We start from the raw sequence: 24,702 nt of genomic DNA on the forward strand, positions 1-24,702 counted from the left end.
ATGTCTGTTTCCAATTAAGAGTGGAGGCTGGAAAACAGCCTTTCAAAAGGGTTTGAGAATGTTTGGATGTTTACATTTCAGCCTCTCTCTTCAGCGTGCAGGCCGCTTTGAGGCCCGGCTAAAGAAAAGGCCAAAAAACACGAGGACTTTTAAAAAGGCTCGGTTCTCAGCCCCACGCCACCCACTGAGCCCCTGATCCTATCAAACACAGTCCAAAGTGGTTTGCTCAATAAAACAGGCATGCCTTACCCTTCTGCCAGGCTGCACAGATCCGCACCAGGTCATCTCAAAACCCCCTAGTTTTATCTGCTCACTTGAACTTAGAATGAAATTCCTGATCTAATGCTGTTAAGATTTTCAATGACTCTATATTTCCAATGGAACATCAACAAGAACATCCCTATCAGAATTTGGTGATGAATTATGAGTTATGCTTTCATGTCATTGGAATTCAATACAACTTAAAAATTAACAGTTCTTTAACACATCATTCCGCTGTATAAACGCAATGAAAAACAGAGCTCTGGGCAGTCTCTTGCCTGCTCCAAATACGCTTATACTGACCCCATTATGGGCGTATGGATGTGGACGCTTAAATTAGAGCTGGTCTGCATTCACATGTCATTGCCAATCCCTGCTATGGACTGTGAGAGGGACCATGAAGCTGTAATCTAGAGCTCATGTGTGTGTACATGTGTGCGTGTGTGGTGTGTCAGACACGGGTCCAGTAAATAAAACTGAGCACAGTCCACCTCGGGCACATGAGACTTACCAGTGCCACCATTTTTTGGAAACAAAAATTATCTTAGTTTCATAATATGAAAACATAATGAAGCGATGGAGAATATTTTACCAACACGTATATTTACTGTATGTGACAAAGAGTTTAGGTAGCCTACTGTATATCTCATAGATGTAATCTTTACAACAATTTGTTCAACATTGTTAGAATGAAAGGGTCAGCCCTGTTTTTTTAAGCTTATTTGGATTTCTGTGTACAACTGGTCTTAAACCTATTGATAAATGTTGTCATATGCCTTAGGCTGCCCAATGTACACCTCTTACAGAGATGAACATACTGCTCTCTCTCTCTCGCGCACGCGCGCGCCCGCTCATGGATGCCAGCAAAAATAAAGGTTAACCTATAAAAAAGAACTGAGAACAAAGAAAGTGGTTTCATTCGTTGTGTGATGTTAAGCAGGGTGAAAACCCTCAGATACTAAATAAATCATTTTGTGAGCTTTATTTATAGCGATGGTCTATGAAGAAGTAGCAGAGAACAGACGCCAAACCAATAGTACCAAACTCATTTATTAATGTATTTATTCAGAGTCATTGAGTCATTGATATGTCTCGACCTGTGGTGTGTGTGTGTGTGTATGCAGCCAGCTTAGCTAATTCTAAATGCTAAGTGCTTCTGTGGCTTGTCTAAATAAAGACGTTATGCTAGACCATTTATTTTCTGTTGTCATTGGCTGATTTGTGAGGTTCTCCACCCAGTGATTTTTTGAAAAACAATTGGATTGTGCATGTTCTTCTTGCAAGCACAGTACGACTGCTGTTGTAATTTTAGTTTCTATCCGTTTATATTTAGGTTAACTAAACATTTTTTATTATTGAACGTTGTCTTGGTAGAGTTTGGTATGAGAGAAAACAAAAAATTTAAAGATACATTTACATTCATTTACATTAGAAATAAAATCCTTTCTCCTGTATTTCCCACTTTTTAGGCTAAAATTCAGTTTTCTTCACCCAGACCAGGCAGGTACAGGAATTCGGGAGATGATCTGGTAGTGGTCTGGTCTCCAAACTCTGAGCTGCAGAGCTGCTTTGCTTTGAAGTTAGAAGAAGAATCACATGCAATTACTTGAGATATAAACCACGTTTTTTCAAAAGCACTCAGCACACTATGAGCACACCCCCTCCCTCTCTCTCTCTCTCTCTCTCTCTCTCTTTCTTCTTTTCTCTCTGAGAGCTTACATTTTTCTCAAAAATGATTATGTGCTGGTTGGAGGGTTGGCCAAACGTTGGATATTCAATATATGGTATAGTAACCAGTGTAAACACATCCCACCCATTCCCTTTAACAATCACAAGCAAACACACCGATTCCCACATTCATTGTAAGTTCTTCCTAAAATGGAGAAATACGAAATGTCCAACCACCAGCAGGAAAGTTCATGTAAAAGAGAATTACTATGTACACCTCTGTGTGTCTTATCACTTTGATGACCAGGGTGTGTGTGGAAGGTCTCGTGATGCCGGTAAGTAAAAGGAGTGAAGAGCTTCCTCAGGTATTCACCCGACCACCATAGCACAACAATCAGAGAAGTAAAAAATCGAAGTCCAAAGAGGAGAATTAGTCCGGCCAAAAGTAGTGGATCTAGAGAATAGATGAGTTCAATGACACAACTGTCAGTGTAATATAAGATATTTTGTGTCGTATATCTTTCTATGAATTGTAAATCTGTTCTATTTTCATCCAGTTTTCTGTGCCTTGTTTTAGTCACTACAAATATGATTCATTGCAGCAAAAGTCAGTATAACTATGAATTAAAAGAGATATTTTTGTTCTGAATCACTTTTGTATTCAGGATGTTCTGTGTTATGATACAGTACACAAAAAGACATCCACACCCCCAAAGGATCCGTTTACTCACAGATCAATGTTCATTAGCAGTCCAAAGACATTTCAGCGGTTTGAGTCATACTGAAATAGTTTGTACCTCAATGTATCAAAATACAGCTAGTGTTTTTTTTTTATTAAACAGAATTTATTAGGTAATCATATATTACCACTGAGGATTCGATATTATAGAATATATATATATATATATATATATATATATATATATATATATATATATATATATATTGTATTCAATTAAAACTATTCAACAGTTATTGATTCTTTGCAAAGGTCTACCGGAAGATAAGTTTGTGCCACATGACTTTGTTTTTGTTGTTACTGCAAAAACTATACATGTCACAAAAACATTACTTTCAAAGCAGGGGCCTTTTCCTGAAAGTGACTTTTGTCTTAAATCTCCTTTTAAAACTTTATCTCTGAGGAAAAGTCCCTCTGACCCCTGGCCAGACTCAGACGTTTCTCAGTCAGGGACTGTGTTTCCTTACCTTGTAGCTTTGTGCACATCGCAGATTCGAGGAAGAAATACAAGTGAGTTCAGCCAATCTTTTGTTGCTACTTTGACCACAGTGTGACATTTGTTTAAAGGGATAGTTCACTAAAAATGAAAAATCGCACTTTTATAGATCACAAGCTAACAGGAATGTAGAGAATTTTTCGAAACAGAAAGCACCTGATGATAACTTCACTTCAAACAAACAAACAAAAAACATTACAATTTACCATGAGAAGTAAAGTAGCATAAAATCAGTATAGCAGTGTATAAGTGCTGTTGAAACACACCAGAAAAGAGGCCCTACGGGTGTCTGGTCAGTTGACAAAGTATGTGTAGCTGCTCGGCCCGGGAGAACAAGTGTGTTTGTGTATGGAACTGAAGCCCTTATCTCCAGCCTGTACTGACGCCATAGTCTTCCTGTCTCAAATCTCCTCCATTGATTTACTCTCTCTTCTCTGTCTCTCCACCTCTCTTAAGTCTCCTTTCCCCCTTGCTCGTCCTTTCTATTTCTCTTTCTCTATCTCTCTGGCTTCCTCTCTCCTTAAGTTCAGCTGAGAGGAGCCCGGGGCCCCTGGCACCAGTCTCGTCCTTCTTCCGCTCTCTCTCTCTCTTTCTCTGTCTGTTCTCGTCTCTCTCCTCAAGATTAGATAGAGTCTTTGTACCGACTGACGTAAACACCCGGAGTCACAGATGCACGCAATGTCTATTACTGTTGACAGGACACGCCTGTCTCTGGTTATGCAGGTTTACTGATGAACGCAAACACTTGTAATCTTCATATCTCTCTGTCTCTGTTTGCACATCTCTGCTTGTCTTTCTTTCATTTAAAGAAAAATAAAAGGTTCTTGAGGTCGACAGCAGAATACACGCTATTACAGCCATTTATTTTTGCATGCCATTGTGATAATTGTTGGCCGTACACAACGCTGAGATGACGACGCACAAGATAACCTCATTTGCATCGACTGTGCTACATAAATGCAACACAAGGCCATAAGTGAAGTGCATGCTAAGTGAAGTACACTCTTTGTTTACTTGAACAAGTGAGAGTATGAGCTCTATCTCTCTGTCTAGAAGTTTATGACGGCGCCAGGCGCTCCAAGACTCCTACGATCAGCAACAGAAACAACGTGTCCTGATCTCACAGAGTTTCTCTTAGTTTCCTCTGGTTACAGCCTACTTCCTTCCTCAGTTTCTCCAATGCTCTCTTTTCACGCTTATAGGCTGACAACAGACGTGTTTAAAAAGCACACAGAACGATTGGAAGGAATGAACCATGTAGGCGCTGTTGTATAGAGTAACTTCAGTGAAAGCTAAGAGAGGAGTCTATCTTTGAATTACTCTTCTCATGTTTTGTTTTTGCAACATACAGAATCACAAGTTCCATTGTAGTTCACTGTTTTGGTTCTTGTTTTTGTGAGATTACATGCTTAAGGAAGCACTCATGCTTCACGATGTAACACAAAAGTACGTAAGTCTTGTCAGGAGTTTTGGCGGTTCATTTAAACAAAAACAGCGTTTTGGGGGACTGAAAATACAAACTTTTGAAAACGGGTCTCAAATTGCAAGTTCAAAATTAATTTGCACTTGTAATCTTTAATCAAAAACATGAAGCTCCTCTCCCCCTCTCAACAAAAACTCTTCACCACATGACGTAAGCAACAACAAAGAGGAAGGACTATACTGACTGTGCAATGGCCAGGCATTTTAGCCCTTCCCTCCAGGCACAACCTACATTAACATTTATGCATTTGGCAGACGCTTTTATACAAAGTGACTTACATTGCATTATCCTTTACATTTGTTTCGAAGTGTGTGCTATCGCCTGGGATCGAACCTATGACCTTGGCGTTGTTAACGCCACGCTCTTACCACTGAGCTACAGGAAAGAAAATGGGAATTTACAACAAAACAATCACAAATGGAAGGGCAAAATAAAGCCCCGCCCTACATTTGTTTTCCAATTTCAGAAGCCGTTGCACTCAGATATACGTCGCAAAACGGAACAGTCAATCGCAACTTCTGTCTCATGGTGACTAACATCTTCAGATTATGAAAATCAGTTTTTTCTCGCCTACTGTTTTTGGCATACTTTGTTTCAGACCTACTATTCATGACTCTTTTTCGCCCAGTATGTAGACTACTTTCACGCTGCAGCCATGTTGAAATTGTAAGGACAGACAGACTGCAATGGTTTGGATTACCAACCTGGCGTTATTAAAACGATTTATGATCTTCAACGTGACAATATAAGCATAGAATGCATGTCACACGAGCTGTTTTACTTGACCACTTAAGTCGTACAATCACATATTACTGACTGTTTAAACTGCCATAAGCGGGTTTAACTTGCGTGCACACACAGCCAATCTGACGTTGTTTTTTAACGTATCATATGTTTTTTCATGTCACAGACATATGAGTGAATAGGCTATAGATGAAAACCACATTCGAAATCTGCAGCTCATGCTGGATAGAATAAAATAATCCAGAGAATGTGGGGTTCATAAATGAAGAATCATTCATTGTGTTTATAAATATAGATTTTAATTAGTTCACTATCGGGTTTAAAGGGTCTGCTAAATGTTAATGCTAACTACTCCAATGTATTTTTAGCAGACTGAAGACTTTTCAGTTTAATATCCAGAGCAGAGGTTTTTGTAAAGATTATTACAAAGCGTTTTTCACATGCACACACCCCTGCCACGTAGACATCTATCACATTTACATAGCAGACGTTCATTTAGGGCTCTGGATGTCGTCTTGTCTTCACCATAAATTAGGTTTTGCTTGCTGAAATTGTGTTTTAACAGTCAGAACCTTCCAGAGTAGACAGATTACACTCCTAATGTCTGTCTGTGGCTTCCTGCTACCATAGACCACAACAGCTGTCGCTAATCAGGTCAATAAAGTAAAGTCCTGAAAAAAAAGTAAAGCTAAAACATCTTGCATAAAACATATCAACACAACCTATTTCTTGTCAGCTAGGATGTCAAAATCTCAGATTTTCAGTACATGTTTTTTTGTGGCCAGGAAGCATCAACATCTTGGTTATGTATGTAACCTCGGTTCCCTGATGGAGGGAACGAGACGTTGTGTCGAGACTGACAGAATGTGGTTTGACTTGAGAACCTATCATCTCCGATTATACTTTTGAAAAGGCCAATGAACTTGGCGAATGGTGCCCATTCATTCACCTTTTTGGGCTGAGGAAACTGAGAGGCACTCTCGTTCGCTGCAGTGGGCCGGCGCAGTGCCTGTGGCATGATGGACACAATGTCTCGTTCCCTCCATCAGGGAGCCGAGGTTACATACGTAACCAAGACGTTCCCTTTCTGTCGGTCTCTCTACGTTATGTCGAGAGTTACACAATATTGAAAACGCCACTGTGCTGTGATTTTCAGCGGAACGACACTGACCAGCCTAGGCGCGTAAAAAATTAGCGTCTCCGCGAACCGTAACCATCCAGTGTTGTACTAAGGCATCAATTCTTGTGGTCACGACAAGAGGCTCTTACAATCGGCCGTACATGCGTGGCCTTGTTACTCTAGAGGCGACATGGCCGCCTGACACCGTAAAGGAGCACTGGGTAGCGCTATTCCTTCACTGAGGAAACACTCTACGGAGACCACTTCCGCAAGGAGGAGTTTTAGTGGAGACACCTACATGGCCCACCTTGGGGAGGTCATGGGCTGCCAACTCGGGGGCCGGCTCATGAGGATTCCTCAGACGGAACCGCCTTGTGGGGGGGTTACTACGTGTGGAGCACTAGGTCCGGTTAAAGCTGTACACTAAGTGCTCAGGTAGTACCCAGCCTGCCACCACGCAGTGCATAATGATGGATGGAATGCCTATAGTTATTCCGCTTCCGCTTGTCCCGTGAACAGTTGTGCGTGAAGGCATCCATGAGGGAGTGTCAGGGAGTGCCAACACGGGCAATGGGAAGGGTCTGGGGAGGCCAACAGGACCACCTGTGCCCGCCCGAACTGTTCCCAACTGGGCTGGCGCGGAGATGGAGTCACCACTCTCTGTGGATCGTGACCTGTCAAGAGAGCACATCGGCTGTCTGATTAAGGTCAGTCTGGATGAAAGTGGCCCGCTGGGACACCATCCCCTGCTGACTCTGGAGACGGAGGCATTGTGCGAGTTGCTGTATCTACAATGGATACCCGACACTGCCTGCCCGTTGCACACTGCACCTCAGCCGAGCAGGGAGGCGTGTCGTCCCTAGGGGGAACCAGAGCAGCCTCTGCGATCTTCATTAAGCCACAGGGAGACAGGGCCAGACCGACGAGCAGGACCTTGCCCCTAGGAACATCTCGGACATCTTCTCCAGTAGGGTGGTAACCTCGACCCGAAGCACGGGAACGTTCTCGCATCTGACTGAGGTAAGAGAATGTCACGAAACTTGGCTGTGGTGTCTGGCGAACCGGATCGCATAGCCGAGACGGATCATCCTCACTACTGTGACCAGGCCCCCGGACAGCGTAACGAGGGGGACTAGCAAGGGATCTACATCATCTCCCCTGTGAGGGGAGGTTCTGTGGAGGGCAGCACAGCTGTCTCGTCAGGGCCCTGAGGAGGCGAGCAGGTCTGCTAACTTACCTGCCTTAAGTCCTAGCCGCCGAATAGAGAGTGCGGAGAGCTGCAGAAATAGGATGCGCAACGTGGAATTGAGGCTGCTGCACCCAGGGAGAAAGGAATTCTCCTTGAGACAAGAACAGGCACCAGGACCCAGAAGGGTCCGGCTTGAATTGGGACGTGGCCAGGACCGCCCCAGTGCGGCTCAACAACAATGATATGGCTGGAGCGGTGCCCGATGTCCTGGGCCTCCCCGCTGGGATGCAGACGCCGTCCGGGACCCTGATGCCCTGGCGGGGGCCGGGACACGGCGGATGAGGACGTGCCTCCATCTGCTACCGACCATCAAAAACTGTTGTCTTCAACGGGCGTCACCAACAGCCCACTGCAGGGAGTCCTCAGCACTTGATGTCAGAAAGTCGCGATCAGATGTTGCAACCGAATTCTTGTCCTCTGTATGCTGTGGTGTGGTTTCACTACGGGACAGTCTGGCGATGCCCATAGGAGACAGGTTTATCGAGCGCGACGGGGTCACCACCGCCGTTGCTGCCGCAGATAGGCAGCGAACGGTGTCGTCGTCATTTTCATGCGAACACAACCAGCTGTGACCTCAATACCATGATCGACATGTTCCGCAGTGCTGGATGTCGTATCCACGAACGCTACTTCAGCATGCTGGTGATCCAGATATGTGACGCAGGTATCGTGCCTGTCTAGCTCGAGGACGACCGGTGGTACCCAAGACTTCGACGGCAAGACATGCATGGCGACATGTGCACGCTGTAGGATAATTTCCTCTTTTAGAAATATGTTCTTTGAAGATACCTCTGACAGCTCCTGAAACACCCAGGGGAAGTCCTAAACGCCAGACGGAGTTCCGCTGCTCTGCGTCGTGAATCTAGTAGGAGAAATCGAAGATCGCTCAGCATAAGCCTTGCAGGTTCCGAAGAACAAAAAGGGGAATGAATGCCATCCCATTCGCCAAGTTTATTGGCCTTTTCAAAAGTATAATCGGAGATGATAGGTTCTCAAGTCAAGCCCCAAGAAAGGGAACTTTAATGCCATATTGCCAGTGGCGGTTTTAGGCGCGGGCGAACTGGGCAGTCGCCCGGGGCGGCATTTTTTCATGTCACGTGGGGGGCGGCACCGGCACGAGCAGTAAAAAAAACTCTGGGCCGCCGCAAATCGGTTATCTATTATCTATCATTCATTCATTGTGTGGGGAATTGGCAAATTGGCGCCCCTGCATGCTGAAAAGATAAAGGTATGCAACTATAATGTTCTCTCAGTGTTATGATAACTGTATCCATGTTGTCATCTGTTTAGCCTAGTCGTTAGAGCGCCCGACTTTCATTCGGACGGACGCCGGTTCGAGGCCCGCTCAGGGCAGGTAACCGACAACACAAATTTGGTTTTAAGTCAACAAACACGAGATCTAATTTCACCATAATATTGTGCTTTGCAACAAAACTGTTACAAGTTCAGTTATTATTATTTATTTCCATCAGTTGGGTTAACGTAAGGTCCCGTAATGAGCAAACAGAATTTTCCAATCTGTAGCTAGTTTCTAAGACGAACATAACCTTTGCTATTTATTTGCTACATCACACATGTCATGATTATGAAGGTTTTATGCATGTTTATGACAACTGTCATTAAGTGTCATTCGCTCAATTATGACATTTTTAATGCAAATATTGTTTGTTTGAGGTCTTTGTTGACAACTTTACATTAACCAATGCATCTTAACCTGTCATAATTGTCATAAAAACATGACATAGCAGATTAATAATTGAATGTAAGACACTACTTAGCTGGTGTTTCGGCATCTAACCATATTGCCTTAGAGACACTTCTGTACGCGTCACAGCAAACATTTTACTTGTACGGTCAACAGAAAGTTGGCCATCCCATCGCTCACCCCCTACCAACCACGACAAACAATATAACACACCGGATATAAAGGAAACGGAAGTGAACACAACAAAACACGTGATTACAAATAACCAATAAGAAGATAAATGAATTAAGGCCACTACAGCTGGGTTAACCATCATATTGGTTTTGACATTGGCTGTCATGAGGCCATTATAACTGTCATGAATCTTTTTCTGACCACTTTTTTTCCAGTGGTACAAATTGAATGTCAGTAAAATATCATTAAGTGTTAATACTCTGTCAAATTGTTTTATAACAATGTCATGTATACTTTTCTTGACCTCAACTACAGTGGTACAATTACATTTTAATGACAAATTCAATTTGTACCACTGTATTTCAGGTCAAGAAAAATATGACATAATTTAGTTTTTTCGAGGGGGGGGGGGGCGCTCAAAGATGTTCTCGCCCGGGGTGCAATTCAATGTAGAACCGCCACTGCATATTGCAATAGTGATGAATTTCTGAAACTTTTTTCTTTTGCATTTTCTCTTTTTTGCTCAATGAATTATACTCAACTTATTACACAGCTTGTTGGAATGCTTGATTCTGATTGGCCAGTCGCACATTTGCAGGTTGGTTATTCCCAGATAACCACTCAAAACTAATAACACATGGTAACCCGGATGAGGCAAAGTCATTTAATAACATAAATTACATTATATTTACAGATATTTAAAACAAATTGCCTGTTTGTGACATTTGAACATCTTTTTTTTACCTTAAAACCAAAAGTAAATGGCTTTTCCTCATGGAAGGTCTGCATTCTGAAAAATTTGTTAATACAATATTTCAAATTTACATTTTATGTCAATTATTTTCTTATGTGGCAAGTAGCCGTATAATAAGCAGGATAACAAGTAGCTGGCTGTTATCGCGAAATAAGCCCCTTCAATGTGATACGAGACCCTCCACTTCGCGTCGTGTCCTGATCACATTGTCGGGTTTATTTCTGCGATAACAACCGGCTGCCTGTACATGATCCCTTACATAGTGTGATGAAAGAGTTTGAATTCATTATGGGTCTTAAAGCTTAATGTTAGTACAATACTGGCATTAAATTAATTACAATCCTATCATATGTCTTGTTTTAACACAATATCAACCATTACGGTCATTGATATCACGATTATTGTCATTCTAAAATAATCACTATTCTGTAAAGTATGAAACCAAAGAAAGACCTTAGCGCTGCCCTTTCCCAGCACAGCCCCCTCTTACTCCCCAATATCCATTAGGAATAAGGAGCTTGATGACATGCTATTCCTGTTGGGTCTTGTTAGACACTATCAGCAGTACCATGGTTGTCCAGATTGGATAGACTGGATTTATTTTGGGAGTTGGTTTGGTGCTGGTGTCTCCATCTCTGCTCCAAACATCTACTGATAGATTATCTAGGAGACTTCATGGGAGTAGCTGCAACTATTAGCCTGACGCCAGCCTACCACAGTTATCAACCCGTGTGATAAGTGAAGGGAGAAAGCTGAAGAATTCTTCCACTCAACACAGAGTGGATGACCACAATGTAATTAGCTCTGGGGAAAATCTTTAGAATGCTAAAAGTCTGTTATGTATGACAAATTGGATTAGACCACCAATATCCCCATAACGTTAACATTACATAAATTCTTGTTTGCTCTATATATTTCTATGTGCATTTTAGTTATATTGCCTATAAGTAATTTAAACTTTTTTATTTAAACTTATATAAAGCTTTATTTAAAATGTTTAGCAGTTTTAAGATGCCGCAACTTACAAAATAAGTTAAAATGTTAACTGTTAAAAATTGTAAATGTTAAAACTTAATTAAAGTTAAAGTAACTTAGTTAAAGTAATGCGCAATATAAAAGCTGCCATGACTTTTTAACCCCTAAGTTTATGAAAGTCATGTAAGTATATCGAAACTATTAAGAAATGTTATACCGGTTAATTATAGAGAAATAAGGGTGCCAACGCCACTAAAAAACTGAACAGTCCATAATTTAGATCTTTAAATTTAGGTACACAAATAAACCTAAATAAAAGAAAATTGAACTCCAATGATTTTTTTAACAACACATTTTTGTACCAATATCAATAATATTTTCTCATTACTTCTAAAAAACTAACCAAAAATGACATGCTGTGACACCTTGTAAATTGTATCTTTGTCATTGCATATAATCATAATAACGGAAGATGATGAAGGTAGAGTAATGGCAATATTATTTTAATCATGCATTAATTCGTATGTAATGCATAATATTTATCTTGCTATTTATGAACACGACTACTATATAGACTATAAGACCTACAAGAAAACCACAACATCTTGTGACACTTTAGAAGTATTAAGGCAATATATTTTTTGTGGCAACAGTAACATTTGGGTGTCCTGCGGCTGGCACAACACTCACAGAGGTACATGTTGCTCCTTTAAGAGAAATTTGATACCGTGTTTGCGCAACAATCAGCGCGGCTCGCAGCCGCCAAAGTGTCTAGACGAACACATGATGGGAATCAACCAATGGCTCCACTGCACTCCTCGGGGGCCCCGTGTGTGTGTATCTGAAGAAGAAAGAGTGAAACGGCAAAAGAAACCCTCGAAGAATCCCATTAATCTCCACCGAAACACGGAACGAAACGAGCGGAAACCTCAAGCCATCTCATGTCCGTCTATGCGATCACTTTTCCGTCGCGACCAAATCGTTTTCTTTCGCGAGAAGCGCGTGGAATGTGATTGAGGATTATATTGAGGTCCATTCATGTGCTCGGCGTCAGTAAACCGCTGCAGAAATTGACGAGCTGGTCCGAACGAAGGTCCGTTTTGGGAAACTACGTGCAAGAAGCAGACGTGTGTTTTCATTTTGTGCTTTAATAACGAAGTTCACTGTTGATGGAGAAGAATGTTCGCAGACTTGATGCGCTGCTTATTGCGTTGTGCGTTATTACTACAGCTATGCCTTTGCTACGGTGTTGATATTTTGTAGCATCGGAGTCTAATGTTGGGCTTTGCTCAGGCTCTGCTCGGGTGTGCATGTAAGCACAGATCATTGATGTCGGACGGCGAGCGCAGGAGTGTCTGGAGTCTCCGCGGTTCCGACCAAACATAGGAAAAACGGATGTAAACTGCCTAGACTGTCGTATGTTCAGGACGAGACGCACGGGTCTGGTTCGGCGACTCTGGAGAAGCCGTGTGATCACCGCGGGTAAAGATGGAGGTGTGGATGACTGGAGTGACAGCAACCCGGAGAAAATCCCCAGAACGGAATACACCGGGGCCTCGTGTGGCGCACGCGTAGGGGAAAGCGGGGAACCGGGGGTCTTCACTGAACACGGCTTGTGTGCGCACAGACGGCACGAAAGCCCCCCGAGCGAGGGCAGAACGGTGACATGTTGTTTGTTTAAAGACCTTCCTAGAGGCAGCCAGGGCAAAAACAGATTGACTTGTCATGTGGAACATAGAAACCAGAACACTTGCGCTTCGAGTGCCCGGGGACGGGAAAACGGCGTCGTGACGGAACAAGAACTCAAGAAGTGCACGTATGCCTTTCTGAAAAAGTTTAAGGAAAGGTCTCTGGATGTTTTATTGGAGGCATTGGAGTCTCACGGCGGAATGCCGAGTGGATGTGTTCTGGTATCACAAACTGAGGTGCGGATTGGTGGTCAGCTGGTGTCTCCTAAGTACCTGCTATGTAGGCTGTTTCGCTGGGCCGACCTGCGGCTCTCTTCTGTCCTCAAACCCCTGTGTTACTGCCAGAGCTTTAGAGCAGAGGACTGGCAGACTGTCTCCTGCTGCAACCCCTATCACTACAGTCTCCTCTGTGGACCACTTCGAGATGGTAAGAAAAATCAGGGCATGTTTTCAGTAGAGGCCATAATGATTTTAAATGGCACTGCTGATCCATCACAATACGAGAGATGGATATAATAATGTCAGATTTCTATAATGATAGGAGATTCACATCATGCATTTTCTGTAAACATGACATGTATGAAGGATTACAGTTATGTATATAAAATGTATTTTTCTTCCTGGCCATAAATGCGCACAAATATTTTGATCAGTCTGTTGTGCATTAAATAAACCGAAAAACAAAATGAAATCCTTATTACAGCTATACAAATGAATTACTTGAAACGTGGGTGAATTCACTTAATGATAGGGAGGGGAGCTGGACAGTGATACTCCTGTTCAGGAAGTGGAATTCCCAATGAGTATCCCACTGGGATTCTCAATTTCTTTGCTCCCTCCCGTTTCACAAAAACACTACTCTTACATTGTGTTCACATGAAGGGGTTGAGCTCAGGAACAGAATTGATTGAAATAGGGACGCACCGACATGTACATTTTGGCCGATAACTGGTTATTCTTGAACCTTGGAAGCTGATATACAGTATTGGCTGATATACAGTACCTAAATATTAATATTACATTTTCTGAGACTGAAAATGGTTTCCCCCCCTGAAAATGATGTACCAAGGCTACTTTACACGAATTCAAGATTCATTAACGTCTATTTAAATTATTTTAAACAAATTATTCCTTTTAAATTATAGATGTACTTCCAGAGCAACCCAATAAGTTGTTCTTAATAGCCACAAGTCTAACAGGTCTCACGACACAAAGCATTCAGACAGCAGTTGGCTTCAAACATTATGCTTTTGTTCCTAAGAAATATGTATCTACATACTACATAAACAGTGTTTTGCCAATAGCAGTAAGTGAAAGATCGTGACAGAAAAACAGTACTGTACTCGATTTGAACTGTGAGCAGCATGCAGCTGAAGTGGTTTTAACAGAGGAAATTATTCATAATTTATCGGTAATAATATATCGGGCTAAATTTTATTATCAGTATCGGCCAATAAATGTTAATTTTAATGTTATCGTATAGGCTGAAACCGATAATTTATCATGCATCCCTAAATTTGAACTGTTAATAATGCCCAAATAAAAATGAAAAAATGAAGATCCCTGCTGCAAAAGTTAAATGGACACACCTAGTGAATGCACAACCGCTAAGCTTATAGATATGTTGGAGTTATGAATTGGACTGTAGCAGTTCTACAAGAGACTTAAGTTCCCCACAGACTGTTACCTCCAACACTAGTGTTCTTTTGTGAGTTTTTAAGCTGCTCCATTTAAAACAAAGTCCGTGTTTTTCATTAAGTTGTCGTTCACAGTTTTAGCAAAACTGTAGTCATGTTATTCAGAACAGGCCAATTTTTATTTGAATTCCATGCATGCTTGGGAAATGACAAGATATCCATTGTCTTTTTGATGGATGTTGTTCTTCACCTGTAATTTTCATACCACATTGGAAACATTCTCATTTGCTGTGAAACATACCAATGAAACTGTTACAAATTCTCACTAATACATCTCCAGTCTGTTTAAATGGGCATAGAGACATTAAGAGTCAGAAATGTGTTTAGTTTGTATATCACTCTAAACAAGTCACTCTGTTTTCAGACACGCCGCCTCCACCCTACTCCCACCTCTCTAACTTACCAGAACACAAGCCACTGAGTAAGTAATGCCCTATTGTACAATTGACCAAAACATCATCTTATTAGGAAAATTAGATTATTATTTATGTTCAAAGCCTTCATTTAGTAGATACAGACCCTTTTGATCAGAATCATTTTTGTAATCATGTTTTCGATTGAGAAAGTAAAGATGTTGTCTTTTTCTTGCAGATTCTTCCCTACCAGTGCTGCCATACACAGAAACGGAGGCCACAAATTCGCCCAGTGCCATGTTACCGGATTATTCAGGTTGGTGTACAAGTCTTCAGTTAATTGGAGGAATAAATTGATAATTTGCAGTTAATAACTGCTGAGACAGGGTTGTTGGTAGAATTGATGTATAACAAATATCTTACAGTAATAATTGGCCTTTAAATGTGATGCTTAAGTTTGCTGGCTGTTCCTAATGGTGTTAATAAGGATGTCTTTGGCAACTGGGTCATCAAACGCTTATCCATGTGTTTGTGTACCTTTAGGTTTGTATTGGCTAGCTAACTTTCCTCTGTAAACATAGCGGACGTTTATTTGGTCATACAATTTATTATCTCAACTTTTCATGCTATTTCATTATAAAGCCATGTTTTGTAGGGCGTTATTAAACCGACAAATAGTAGATCGACTCCATGCTGTGATGTAGATACACTTTCCTATAAACCTTCATTAACAATTATGTTGAGTCTTTCTAATGTTGGGGACTAAATATCTCAAAATACTATATGCATATAGACTCTAAGACGTCCTTCACCAAGCTTTCAGCGCTGGGGCAAAACTCTGTAAATTAGATTATGAGCAACAATGGGCAGTTTTGTCAGAATGCTGACTGGTTGCTCGGGGCCTCCCGCGCTCTACCGCGCCATGTCTGGCAACGCTGTGGTTATTACCCGCCATTTAGAGGTCTGCAGACAGGGAACAAGATCCTCTTCTGGTGTGTCACATAGGTTCTTTCCTCCATTATTTTCATGTTGTTGCTTCCTGCAGGGTTTTGCAATGCAGGCCCTGGCACAGCCAGCCAGTCGCATTTTAAAATAAGGTTTAAATTACAGGCCTCGCTGTGGCTTCCCCTCTTCCTGACAGAGCACAGGCCAACACGCAATTTAACTAATGAAATCCTGCCTGTCTCTGCAGAGATTCTTAACAGATGTTGACAAAGAACGACTCTATCGATTGTTGGAAAAAACGTTTGCCTCTGTTTTTGAGGGACATATATTTAGGCTTTTGGGGTAGATTCTAATGTAGTTTATCTGCGATTGTGTGCATTTTCCATCTGCCTGTGCAGAAAATCGTACGTACTAATATTTAACTCAGTGTTGTGACAGGGAGAAATCATTGTGCTTTCTCATTCCGACACAGGCTGTTAGCTTCATCTTAGATAGAGATCAATATAGAGTCAGTTCTCAAATTCATCATCCAGAGGAAAGAGTAACTAAATTAACCATACATAAGAATGTATGCATGTATGAATTACTGCCCTGTATTATTTTGCTAAAGATTTAGATTAAAACTGAAAAAAGTTTTTCAGATTAAAATATTTTAGGTTTAGTTTTGAAGCCTAAGAATCTAGACCACCAGTGTTTTTCTAGAACTGGGAAAGTACTGGAGGTGTTCTCTGGCAGTTCTCATTGTGGCATTTCTATTATCAGCCCTTTAAGCTCCTTCAGCACTCACTGGCTCAGTGGAAGGGTCTAATACGTGGAGGGAGATCTAATATTTGGCACAGCGGGACAGACAAGACTCCATCCTTTCCTCCCCCCTTTCATTTTGTGGTGTTGGTTTAGGTTAGGCACACAAGTACCAAGAATGCTTTTGCAGACACTAACAACTGCATGCATGCACATGGGTTACTTGGTTAATGTGAGTTAAAAAATTATATTGCAAAGAACTAGAATTAAACTTACACCAGATTCTGTATTTGAGTATAAATAGTTTAAAATAGAGAAGGCAGTTAAATATGTACTGAACTACATTTTATATTATTTGGGCACATCTTTTGCTATTTTAAATCATGAGAGTGAGTAAAATATATGGAACTCTCTGTTTGTTCATGGCTTTTACTTATTAAGAGTCTTAGATAATGATCATATATTTCTGCTGCCCTCCTTAAGCAAGACGTGCTTTATTAACAGTAGGTCCTCTGCTGTCTGTTTAGGCCATAGAGGGTTGAGACTGAGCAGAATTGGGGCACAGGCCCAGGGCTTTAGATCTTCTCTCTCAATAGAGCCTGTGAAGCAAAATAATGCCATCAGTCTGTGTTTGAGTTAATCAGACTGGATAGGCTGGCGGCTGGGGGGTCAGGGGGTCGCAAGCCTCCACTGAGTGGTCAGAGAGCTGAATGCTGGCCCTCGGAGGGGGAGAAGGGGGCCCCAGTTGGCCCCGCGCGGGGAGAGAGGAATGCCGGGGCAGGAGCGGGGGGTGTTAGAGTCAGAGATGACAGATTTGGGCCTGTTAGTGGGGGTTGTTGCTTCTTCAGTTTCAAATCCTCATCTGATAGAATGTGAGATTTGGAGGGTGCTCCGTTTAACATAAAAAAGTAATAACCAAGCTTTTATTTGAAGCGGAATTAAAAATTTATTTTTATGAAAGGAGAATAAATGTGATTATACAAGGTTTGATGTAACTGTAGGAAAAAAAAAGTGTTATTTTGCATGTTATATGTTATTATCTTTTTTGTTGTTATTGAAAAAACAGAGAAAATATGCGTTTTATGGTTTATTTAATGTTTTGTATGCTTAACTTTGTTTCTTTTCAAAATTCACATATCTTTTTCTCTTTTTCCCCAGATGGCAGCATGTCTCCCTCCTCCCTGGCACAGAACCACTGGTGTAACGTGGCATACTGGGAGCTCCGCACACGCGTGGGCCGTCTGTACCCAGTGCACGACCCTTCTCTCAGCATCTTCTATGACCTACCTCAGGGTACAGGCCTGTGCTTGGGCCTGCTCCCCCTCCCTCCCCGTTCCACCTCCGTCCAGCGCACCCGTGGAAAGATCGGACACGGCATCCTCCTCAGCAAAGAGCCCGATGGAGTTTGGGCCTACAACCGCAGCGAGCACCCCATATTTGTGAATTCACCAACTCTGGAGCATCACCCCTATCTGAGTTTGACTGTCAGGAGAATCATGCCAGGCTACTCCATTAAAGTTTTTGACTACGAGAAGTCGTGCCAAATTCAACCCCCCGGCGATCCGGCGCACCCGGAAGGTCCGTATGACCTGAACAGCGTGAGGATCAGTTTCGCCAAGGGCTGGGGACCATGCTACTCAAGACAGTTTATTACATCGTGTCCTTGCTGGCTGGAGATTTTGCTCAACAACCATAGATAGCATACAGTTCACCAACGTATACATACTTTAACCGTACCGCATCCAGCACATGCTCACTACAAGCACTCACAATCCCAAATGTAATCTATCTAAATTTAATATAAAGTTTTATATAAACGTATTATATGGAATACTTGTAAATACTGAGTAATTTTTACAGCATAATTATTTATGTATGATGCAGTGTCTTTATGGATGAACAGAGGAAATAAAAACTATGGAAATGCACTTTGGATATCTGTGTGTTATATGTCAAATTTTTACTAACACTTTTTAAATTTAATAATTGTTAGGTCATTAAAAAATATTATAAAAACATAATTCTGTTTACTCAACCTCAAGTTGTTTCAAATCTGTATACATTTCTTCGTTTTGATAATCACAGAGAAGGATATTTGTAAGGATGCTTATAACTAAACAGTTCACATTAACAATTCAAAGTCATCTAATTAAAAATAAAACTATAATCATTTAATCTGATATATTGAAAAAGGCTTTGCATTTAATAATCCCATATCCCATAATTATGAATAACTGTGTGCAGATGCACTAATGTAACATCTCATTTCATTTCAGTCTTATTATAAATATATTCTTTACATTTATGAAATGATCAGTGTCTCTTGACTTTGATGACAAAAGTTAAGTTAAATTTTACCAACAATGTCTATCATTGCGTTCCAAACTGTTAAAAGCAACAGTGGAATATTTTAGATGTCAAGCTTGAGGTTGTTTGGATAAAGATAATTCGCAAGTTCCTTTTAACTAAAGTGTTTTATTTTCCAGTGGAACAAGACATGAATTCTTCCCAATACCATAAAATACCAAAAATCTGATAGTCTAGACAGAGTAAAACATCCTTATTATTTGGAACAACACACATTACAGTAAATGTCAGATCTCAATTTTTTCAATATTGCAATGCACGACTGCTCATTGGGGTCTGGGGAAGCTTTCTTTTAGTCCTGTTGTTTGTTCTAGAGGGCGACCGCGTAGTGGCTAGCTTACTCAGCAGTCTGCCTGGCCCCACCTCATCCCTTTTAAAACAGGACTCCCAGAAAGCAACATAGACATTATCCTGCGCCACGCTGCCCCGGCCGCCTCGCTCCAGACACATTCTTCAGCCCTCTGAATGCCATATTATGACTGTGGAGACCGAGGAGAAAAACTGGAACCTTTGAACATTTGTATCTGTGCAGGGAAACGGAAAAAGAAATTCTGAAAAAGGCCGCTGTGGATGGGAGCATTTGCATTTAGCAAATGTTTGTCTCCACAAGAGTTGTGCTGCTGTTCATGCAGGCTTTGAACAGACTTAATGTTCACATTTTAAAAACAAAGTTTATTAGGTTCGGCTGTGAATGAGATTAAGCACAAAACAGTGCCAACAACATCACATAATATGCTTTTAAGGTCTATTCTTATATACAGTATGACTCATGCATGCATGTTTGTTTATTGCCTCTAATTGATCTCATTTGTCATATTGTCCAAGCAGGATTTCTGTCACAATGCTTCTCAGCTGTGTTTCTGCTGTGGTGTTTTTAACTCCATGGTGGGCTGACCTCACAGTGAACTGGATTTCTGAATGGTGATTTTGGCTCAGCCAGTACGACTCTAATTCATTTTCAACCACACCAGATCACCCATTCTAACAGTGACATGGGTTACAGAATTGAGAATCAAAATATCTATGTGCTCTGAGGTAATTGTAGAAGTAAAGACAAACAGTTGCCAGGTTTCACAATGCAGAAACCATGATCACAATTTTAAACGTCCAAGGATTCATATTTTACATAATAAACATTGAACTTTTATTTTATTAAAAGGGAATAATTAAACTTATATACTTATAAGTTTAATTATAAACTAACAGCTGATTTACTTCTTGGTGGTACATTTCTTACCTAAATATGTTCAACAGAAATAAGTCTTTCCTACAGTCTGGCAAACTAAACAATTGTATGTGCCTACTAATGTAAAATGGTTTGATCAGATTACACTTTTTGACAACCTGGGACATTTTGGGGCACTTGAAGGGATAGTTCACAGAAAAATCGTTCATTATTTACTCACCCTCGGGTTGTAAGTAAACGATGACAGAATTTTCATTTTTGGTTTATAAAACTATAAAATTGCGTTTTTCTTTTTATTCCCATACAGTCTAAAAAGATATTAAGCATATTTGGGAAAAATAAAAGAAGTCGACAGCAACAGATATCGTTCCGTCATCAGGTAATTATCTAAATATAATATTTAGGCTTCGTTTTCTTTCACTCTTTTTCCTTCCATTTAAATCTCTCAGCAGTCAATATAACTGTTAGATTTTTAAAGTTCATGTACCTAAATGTAATGCCCCTATGTCTGTGATGTATAAGTTTATGTGTGTAGTATCCTTGGCGTGTAGACATATTGGTGTTTATTCATAATCCTGTCTCTGTTTTGTTTCTCTAAGCACTATGTCTTTCAGCCCCTGTAGTAATTATAGTGAGACTGAAAGCCTGGCTCAGGACAGCCCTCTTCTTAAACATCCTTCAGACGCAACACTGCTAGAACCAAAATCCTGACACGCAGCCAAAACCATTTCCCTGCCCCTTCACTTCTTGAAAATAATCTCCTTCTTTTTCTTTTCCTTCTCATCTGCTCTCTTTCTCTACAACTACATTCTCCATTCTGTTCTCCCTTCTAGACAGTTTAAATTACTCCCAGCCCAATAAGTGACTGTCTACAAGGTGGTTTCTTTCTACTTTTTACTGTAATATTTGCTTGTCCTTTATCGTATCATTTTCAAGAATTACAAGTTAAGTCCGGCAGGGTTTACATTTTTTACAAGTATGAGCTATGTATTTTGTGCAGAAATAAGCCACCGAAGACGCTCCAGCATTTCCTGTCAATAGCTCTGTAGCAGAAAAATCAATATGGTCCCCACTGAGCCAGACACAGTTCTGCCGTTCAGCTCCAGCCTTTATCATCTCAGACAACACAAGCCATTTTTCAATTTATTCTGATGGGAACAAAGTAATTTGTCTGTGTGTGTTTTTCAAAAAGCATGTACAGTACTGTCAAAATCCTTGAATAGCTTAGTTACGTTGTGGACTCTAGCCTCTCTATTCATTTCTGTTCTACTGCCATTCATATTCTCGTGAAGGTCGTATTGAATCCTGTTTAATGCATTTTTTATTTACTATTTCCAGCACAAACATTATTCAACATTTTAAACTTTGAACTGTATTTGAATGTCAGGACAAATGAGAGTCCTTTAGCAAATGAAGTGTTGGGATGCAATCCACCCCTGCCAGCTCTCTCTCTCTTTCTCACCTTTCTCGCTCTCTCTCGCTCCATGAGGATCGGATGTTCTTAAGCCTCCAGGAGGGCAGTCGGCCGGCAGACGGACTGGCTCCACACTAGACTGTGCATCTACATACAGCCAGACAGTTTCTCATCAGTTTTACTTTCACTAACCTCAGCTAAACATGCTTGCTGCTACCAAACATTCTCACACATAAAAAACATACGCACCCGCTTGTTATCTTAGTGTGGATTTTTATTGACTTTTTTGTTTCAATACTGAACTAAAATTCATACACACTCTATGATTTTTATTAAAATAATCTAAACTGTTCTCCCCACAGGCCTAAAAAGATCAATACATATAATAATTCACTTTTGGTTTAAAGGAAATATATGAGCCTGATATTGATGGATATGACAGAATACTTTGGGTAGATGAGTAAAGGTATGCAGTAGACTTTAGACATAATTAGTGATGCTTTTGAAAAAAGCTCAATATTATTATTTCCTCATACTTATTATAATAATAATTATTATTATTCTTGTTTCGCCAAAAGTTTGGCGCATATCTTGTCCTGCAGCTTTTGTCGTAGACCCATGAATGAGGGCTCATATCGAGCTAAATAATATAAAATATGTCATATAAAATAAATGATATAATAAGTGATCGGGAGGGGGATGTGCGATAGGGGAAAATTGCATTGACTTAACATTGCGCCGAACTTTGACGGGTCGTAGCTCCGAGCAAGGATTTCGTAGAAACATGCAGGTTACCACATTTGAGGAGGCTAGCAGGCTCTGTAAGAACATATATCACAATGGGGTGTAAGTTGTACCCCTGGGGCGTAAGAGCCCCCAAAAATTTTCCTATACTTATAATGGGCCCATTGACTGCCATTAAAAAATGTTACCCCTGGGACGTAAGAGCCCCCCAAAACTCCCCATTTGACAGGAAACATGCCCATATAAGGCATTAAACGTCCCTTGTTGAATATCTTCGCAGTACAACCACTTAGAGACAAGGGGGTGGGCTCATTTTACTCAGGCAACCAATCAGTGTCACAGGATCAGTATGCCACGCCCATAGAAACCATTTACAGCAACCTAGCAACCGATCCGATAGACTCCAGGTGTGTATCTGGACCATTTTCCTGTAGCTCAGTGGTAAGAGCATTGCGATAACAACGCAAGGTTGTGGGTTTGAACCCAGGGGATTGCAGATACCTATGTATAAATGTATAGGATAATGTAAGTCTCTTTGGATAAAAGCGTCTGCCAAATGCCTAAATGTATATATCTTTGCAGCAAAGTGTTGTAGAGACATAGGGGTGGGCTCATTTAACTCAGACAACCAATCAGTGTCACAGGATCATCATTAAGCCATGAAGCCCCGTCCATAGCAACCATTTACATTAACCGATCCCATAGACTTCCATTTAAAAAGGTCCATATGGATATATTTGCAGCAGTATCATAGAGACATGTGGTTGAGCTCATTTTAGTCAGGCAACCAATCAGTATCCCAGGAACGTCATTAAGCTTCGAAGCCACGCCCATAGCAACAAAACATCTCAGCCTAGCAACCATATAGCAATACTTATATCTCTGCATCTCTGCGGAACATCGTAGAGACACGGGGGCTGGTTCGTTATACTCATATCTTAGAGCATCATCAATTCGCAGATGTTAAGCAACCAAACCACTTAGCCTAGGTACTGTTTAGCAAGACCTATATCCCTGTATCAGAACATTTTAGAGTCATGGGGGTAGGTTAGATTCATTAGTACTTGGTACTTAGTAGTGTCATAACCCTAGTGCCGTGTTCCACGTTTTGCCACAAAATCATCACTCACATTTTCTAGTTTCTAGTTTTTAAGTTATTTTGTTGCCCTTGAGATGAAATAAGAAAATCCGTAAACAAACACATAACATTCTGTCTTCAATAAACTAGCTCAAGTATAAAAGTAATTAAGTGTATTCCCCTGTGAATCACTGCCAAATCCAATTTGATGACTTATTGGTGGGGTTTGTACTACAAAAGACAATGAATTATCTGTGAACCACATTAGTCTGCGTTGTATGCTATTTTTGAAGGCTAATTTTAAACACCATTCTTCTGCCATCACATCTATGTATCTCTCATCATCACCTGCTACATCATCATCGTCTCTCGCGCAGTGAAACCAGAGTGGGAGGCATACCTTCTTAAAATGGCTCCCTGTTCCTCTTTCTCATCCTGTCGTGTTATTGAAGCGATGTGTCAGGCCTGTCATAGGGTCCCTCGAGGATAAAGTATCATAACTACAGAAATAAGTGTCTCCATATGATTAAGATCCTAACGCCTCACGTCACGACTATAATATCATAAGCTAATTCATTAAAAATAATTTTAAAAAAAAATCCGACACAAATTATTGCTTTCTTGTTGTCGTAAAAATGGGTATATGTTGCCCTTTAACGTGAGTGAATGAGCCTGCATGTGTGTTCGTAATCAATTCACCTGCTGCCACCTAGAGGTCTGTGTACAAACGGCGTGTCGGTGAACCTCTCGAAAGGAGCAGGACAATCCACTGGCATCGTGTTTTGGCGACCGGCCACGCAGCTAGTCAATATTTTCCTGGAAGACACATTAGATGTGAGCGCTCACTGGAGCCATGCAACCCTAAGATGTTTTCCTTTGCCGTTTCTGCTTCCATTCATGAGGAGTTGGAGTTCAGCCCAAATAGCTGTGTGATACATTAGTGATTTATATCTGTACTGTATTGTTTAATCTTCTCAATTATACTAGCAGACACTGGAAATGTTTCCACGGGTTTATAAACGCTGCCTAACCATGATGAATATTTTTAACCCGCAGGCCTGAGATATGTGGGAGATAAGTTTATGTTCATTAAAGTGTAACAAAAGACGTTTTACCTTAAA

The 24,702-nt window shown here is 40.9% G+C and overlaps 1 protein-coding gene and 1 long non-coding RNA gene across 2 annotated transcripts; one reads left to right on the top strand and one right to left on the bottom strand.

The window, feature by feature from the left end:
- The first annotated feature begins 12,149 nt into the window (after positions 1 to 12,149).
- smad6a (SMAD family member 6a) lies at positions 12,150 to 18,825 on the top strand. Its single transcript, XM_079459605.1, has 4 exons — positions 12,150 to 13,483; positions 15,118 to 15,174; positions 15,345 to 15,422; positions 17,951 to 18,825. Exons 1-4 carry the CDS (start codon positions 12,787 to 12,789, stop codon positions 18,490 to 18,492), a joined length of 1,374 nt encoding a protein of 457 aa, XP_079315731.1. The 5' UTR covers positions 12,150 to 12,786; the 3' UTR covers positions 18,493 to 18,825.
- A 298-nt stretch (positions 18,826 to 19,123) lies between these two features.
- LOC306902237 lies at positions 19,124 to 24,337 on the bottom strand. Its single transcript, XR_013787417.1, has 3 exons — positions 23,982 to 24,337; positions 21,808 to 21,906; positions 19,124 to 19,683 (listed from the first exon to the last, which is right to left on the bottom strand). It is a non-coding gene; the product is annotated as an uncharacterized lncRNA (long non-coding RNA).
- Between the last annotated feature and the right edge of the window lie 365 nt (positions 24,338 to 24,702).

Source organism: Barbatula barbatula, assembly GCF_947034865.1.
Source record: "Barbatula barbatula genome assembly, chromosome: 1".
Lineage (NCBI taxonomy): Eukaryota > Metazoa > Chordata > Actinopteri > Cypriniformes > Nemacheilidae > Barbatula > Barbatula barbatula.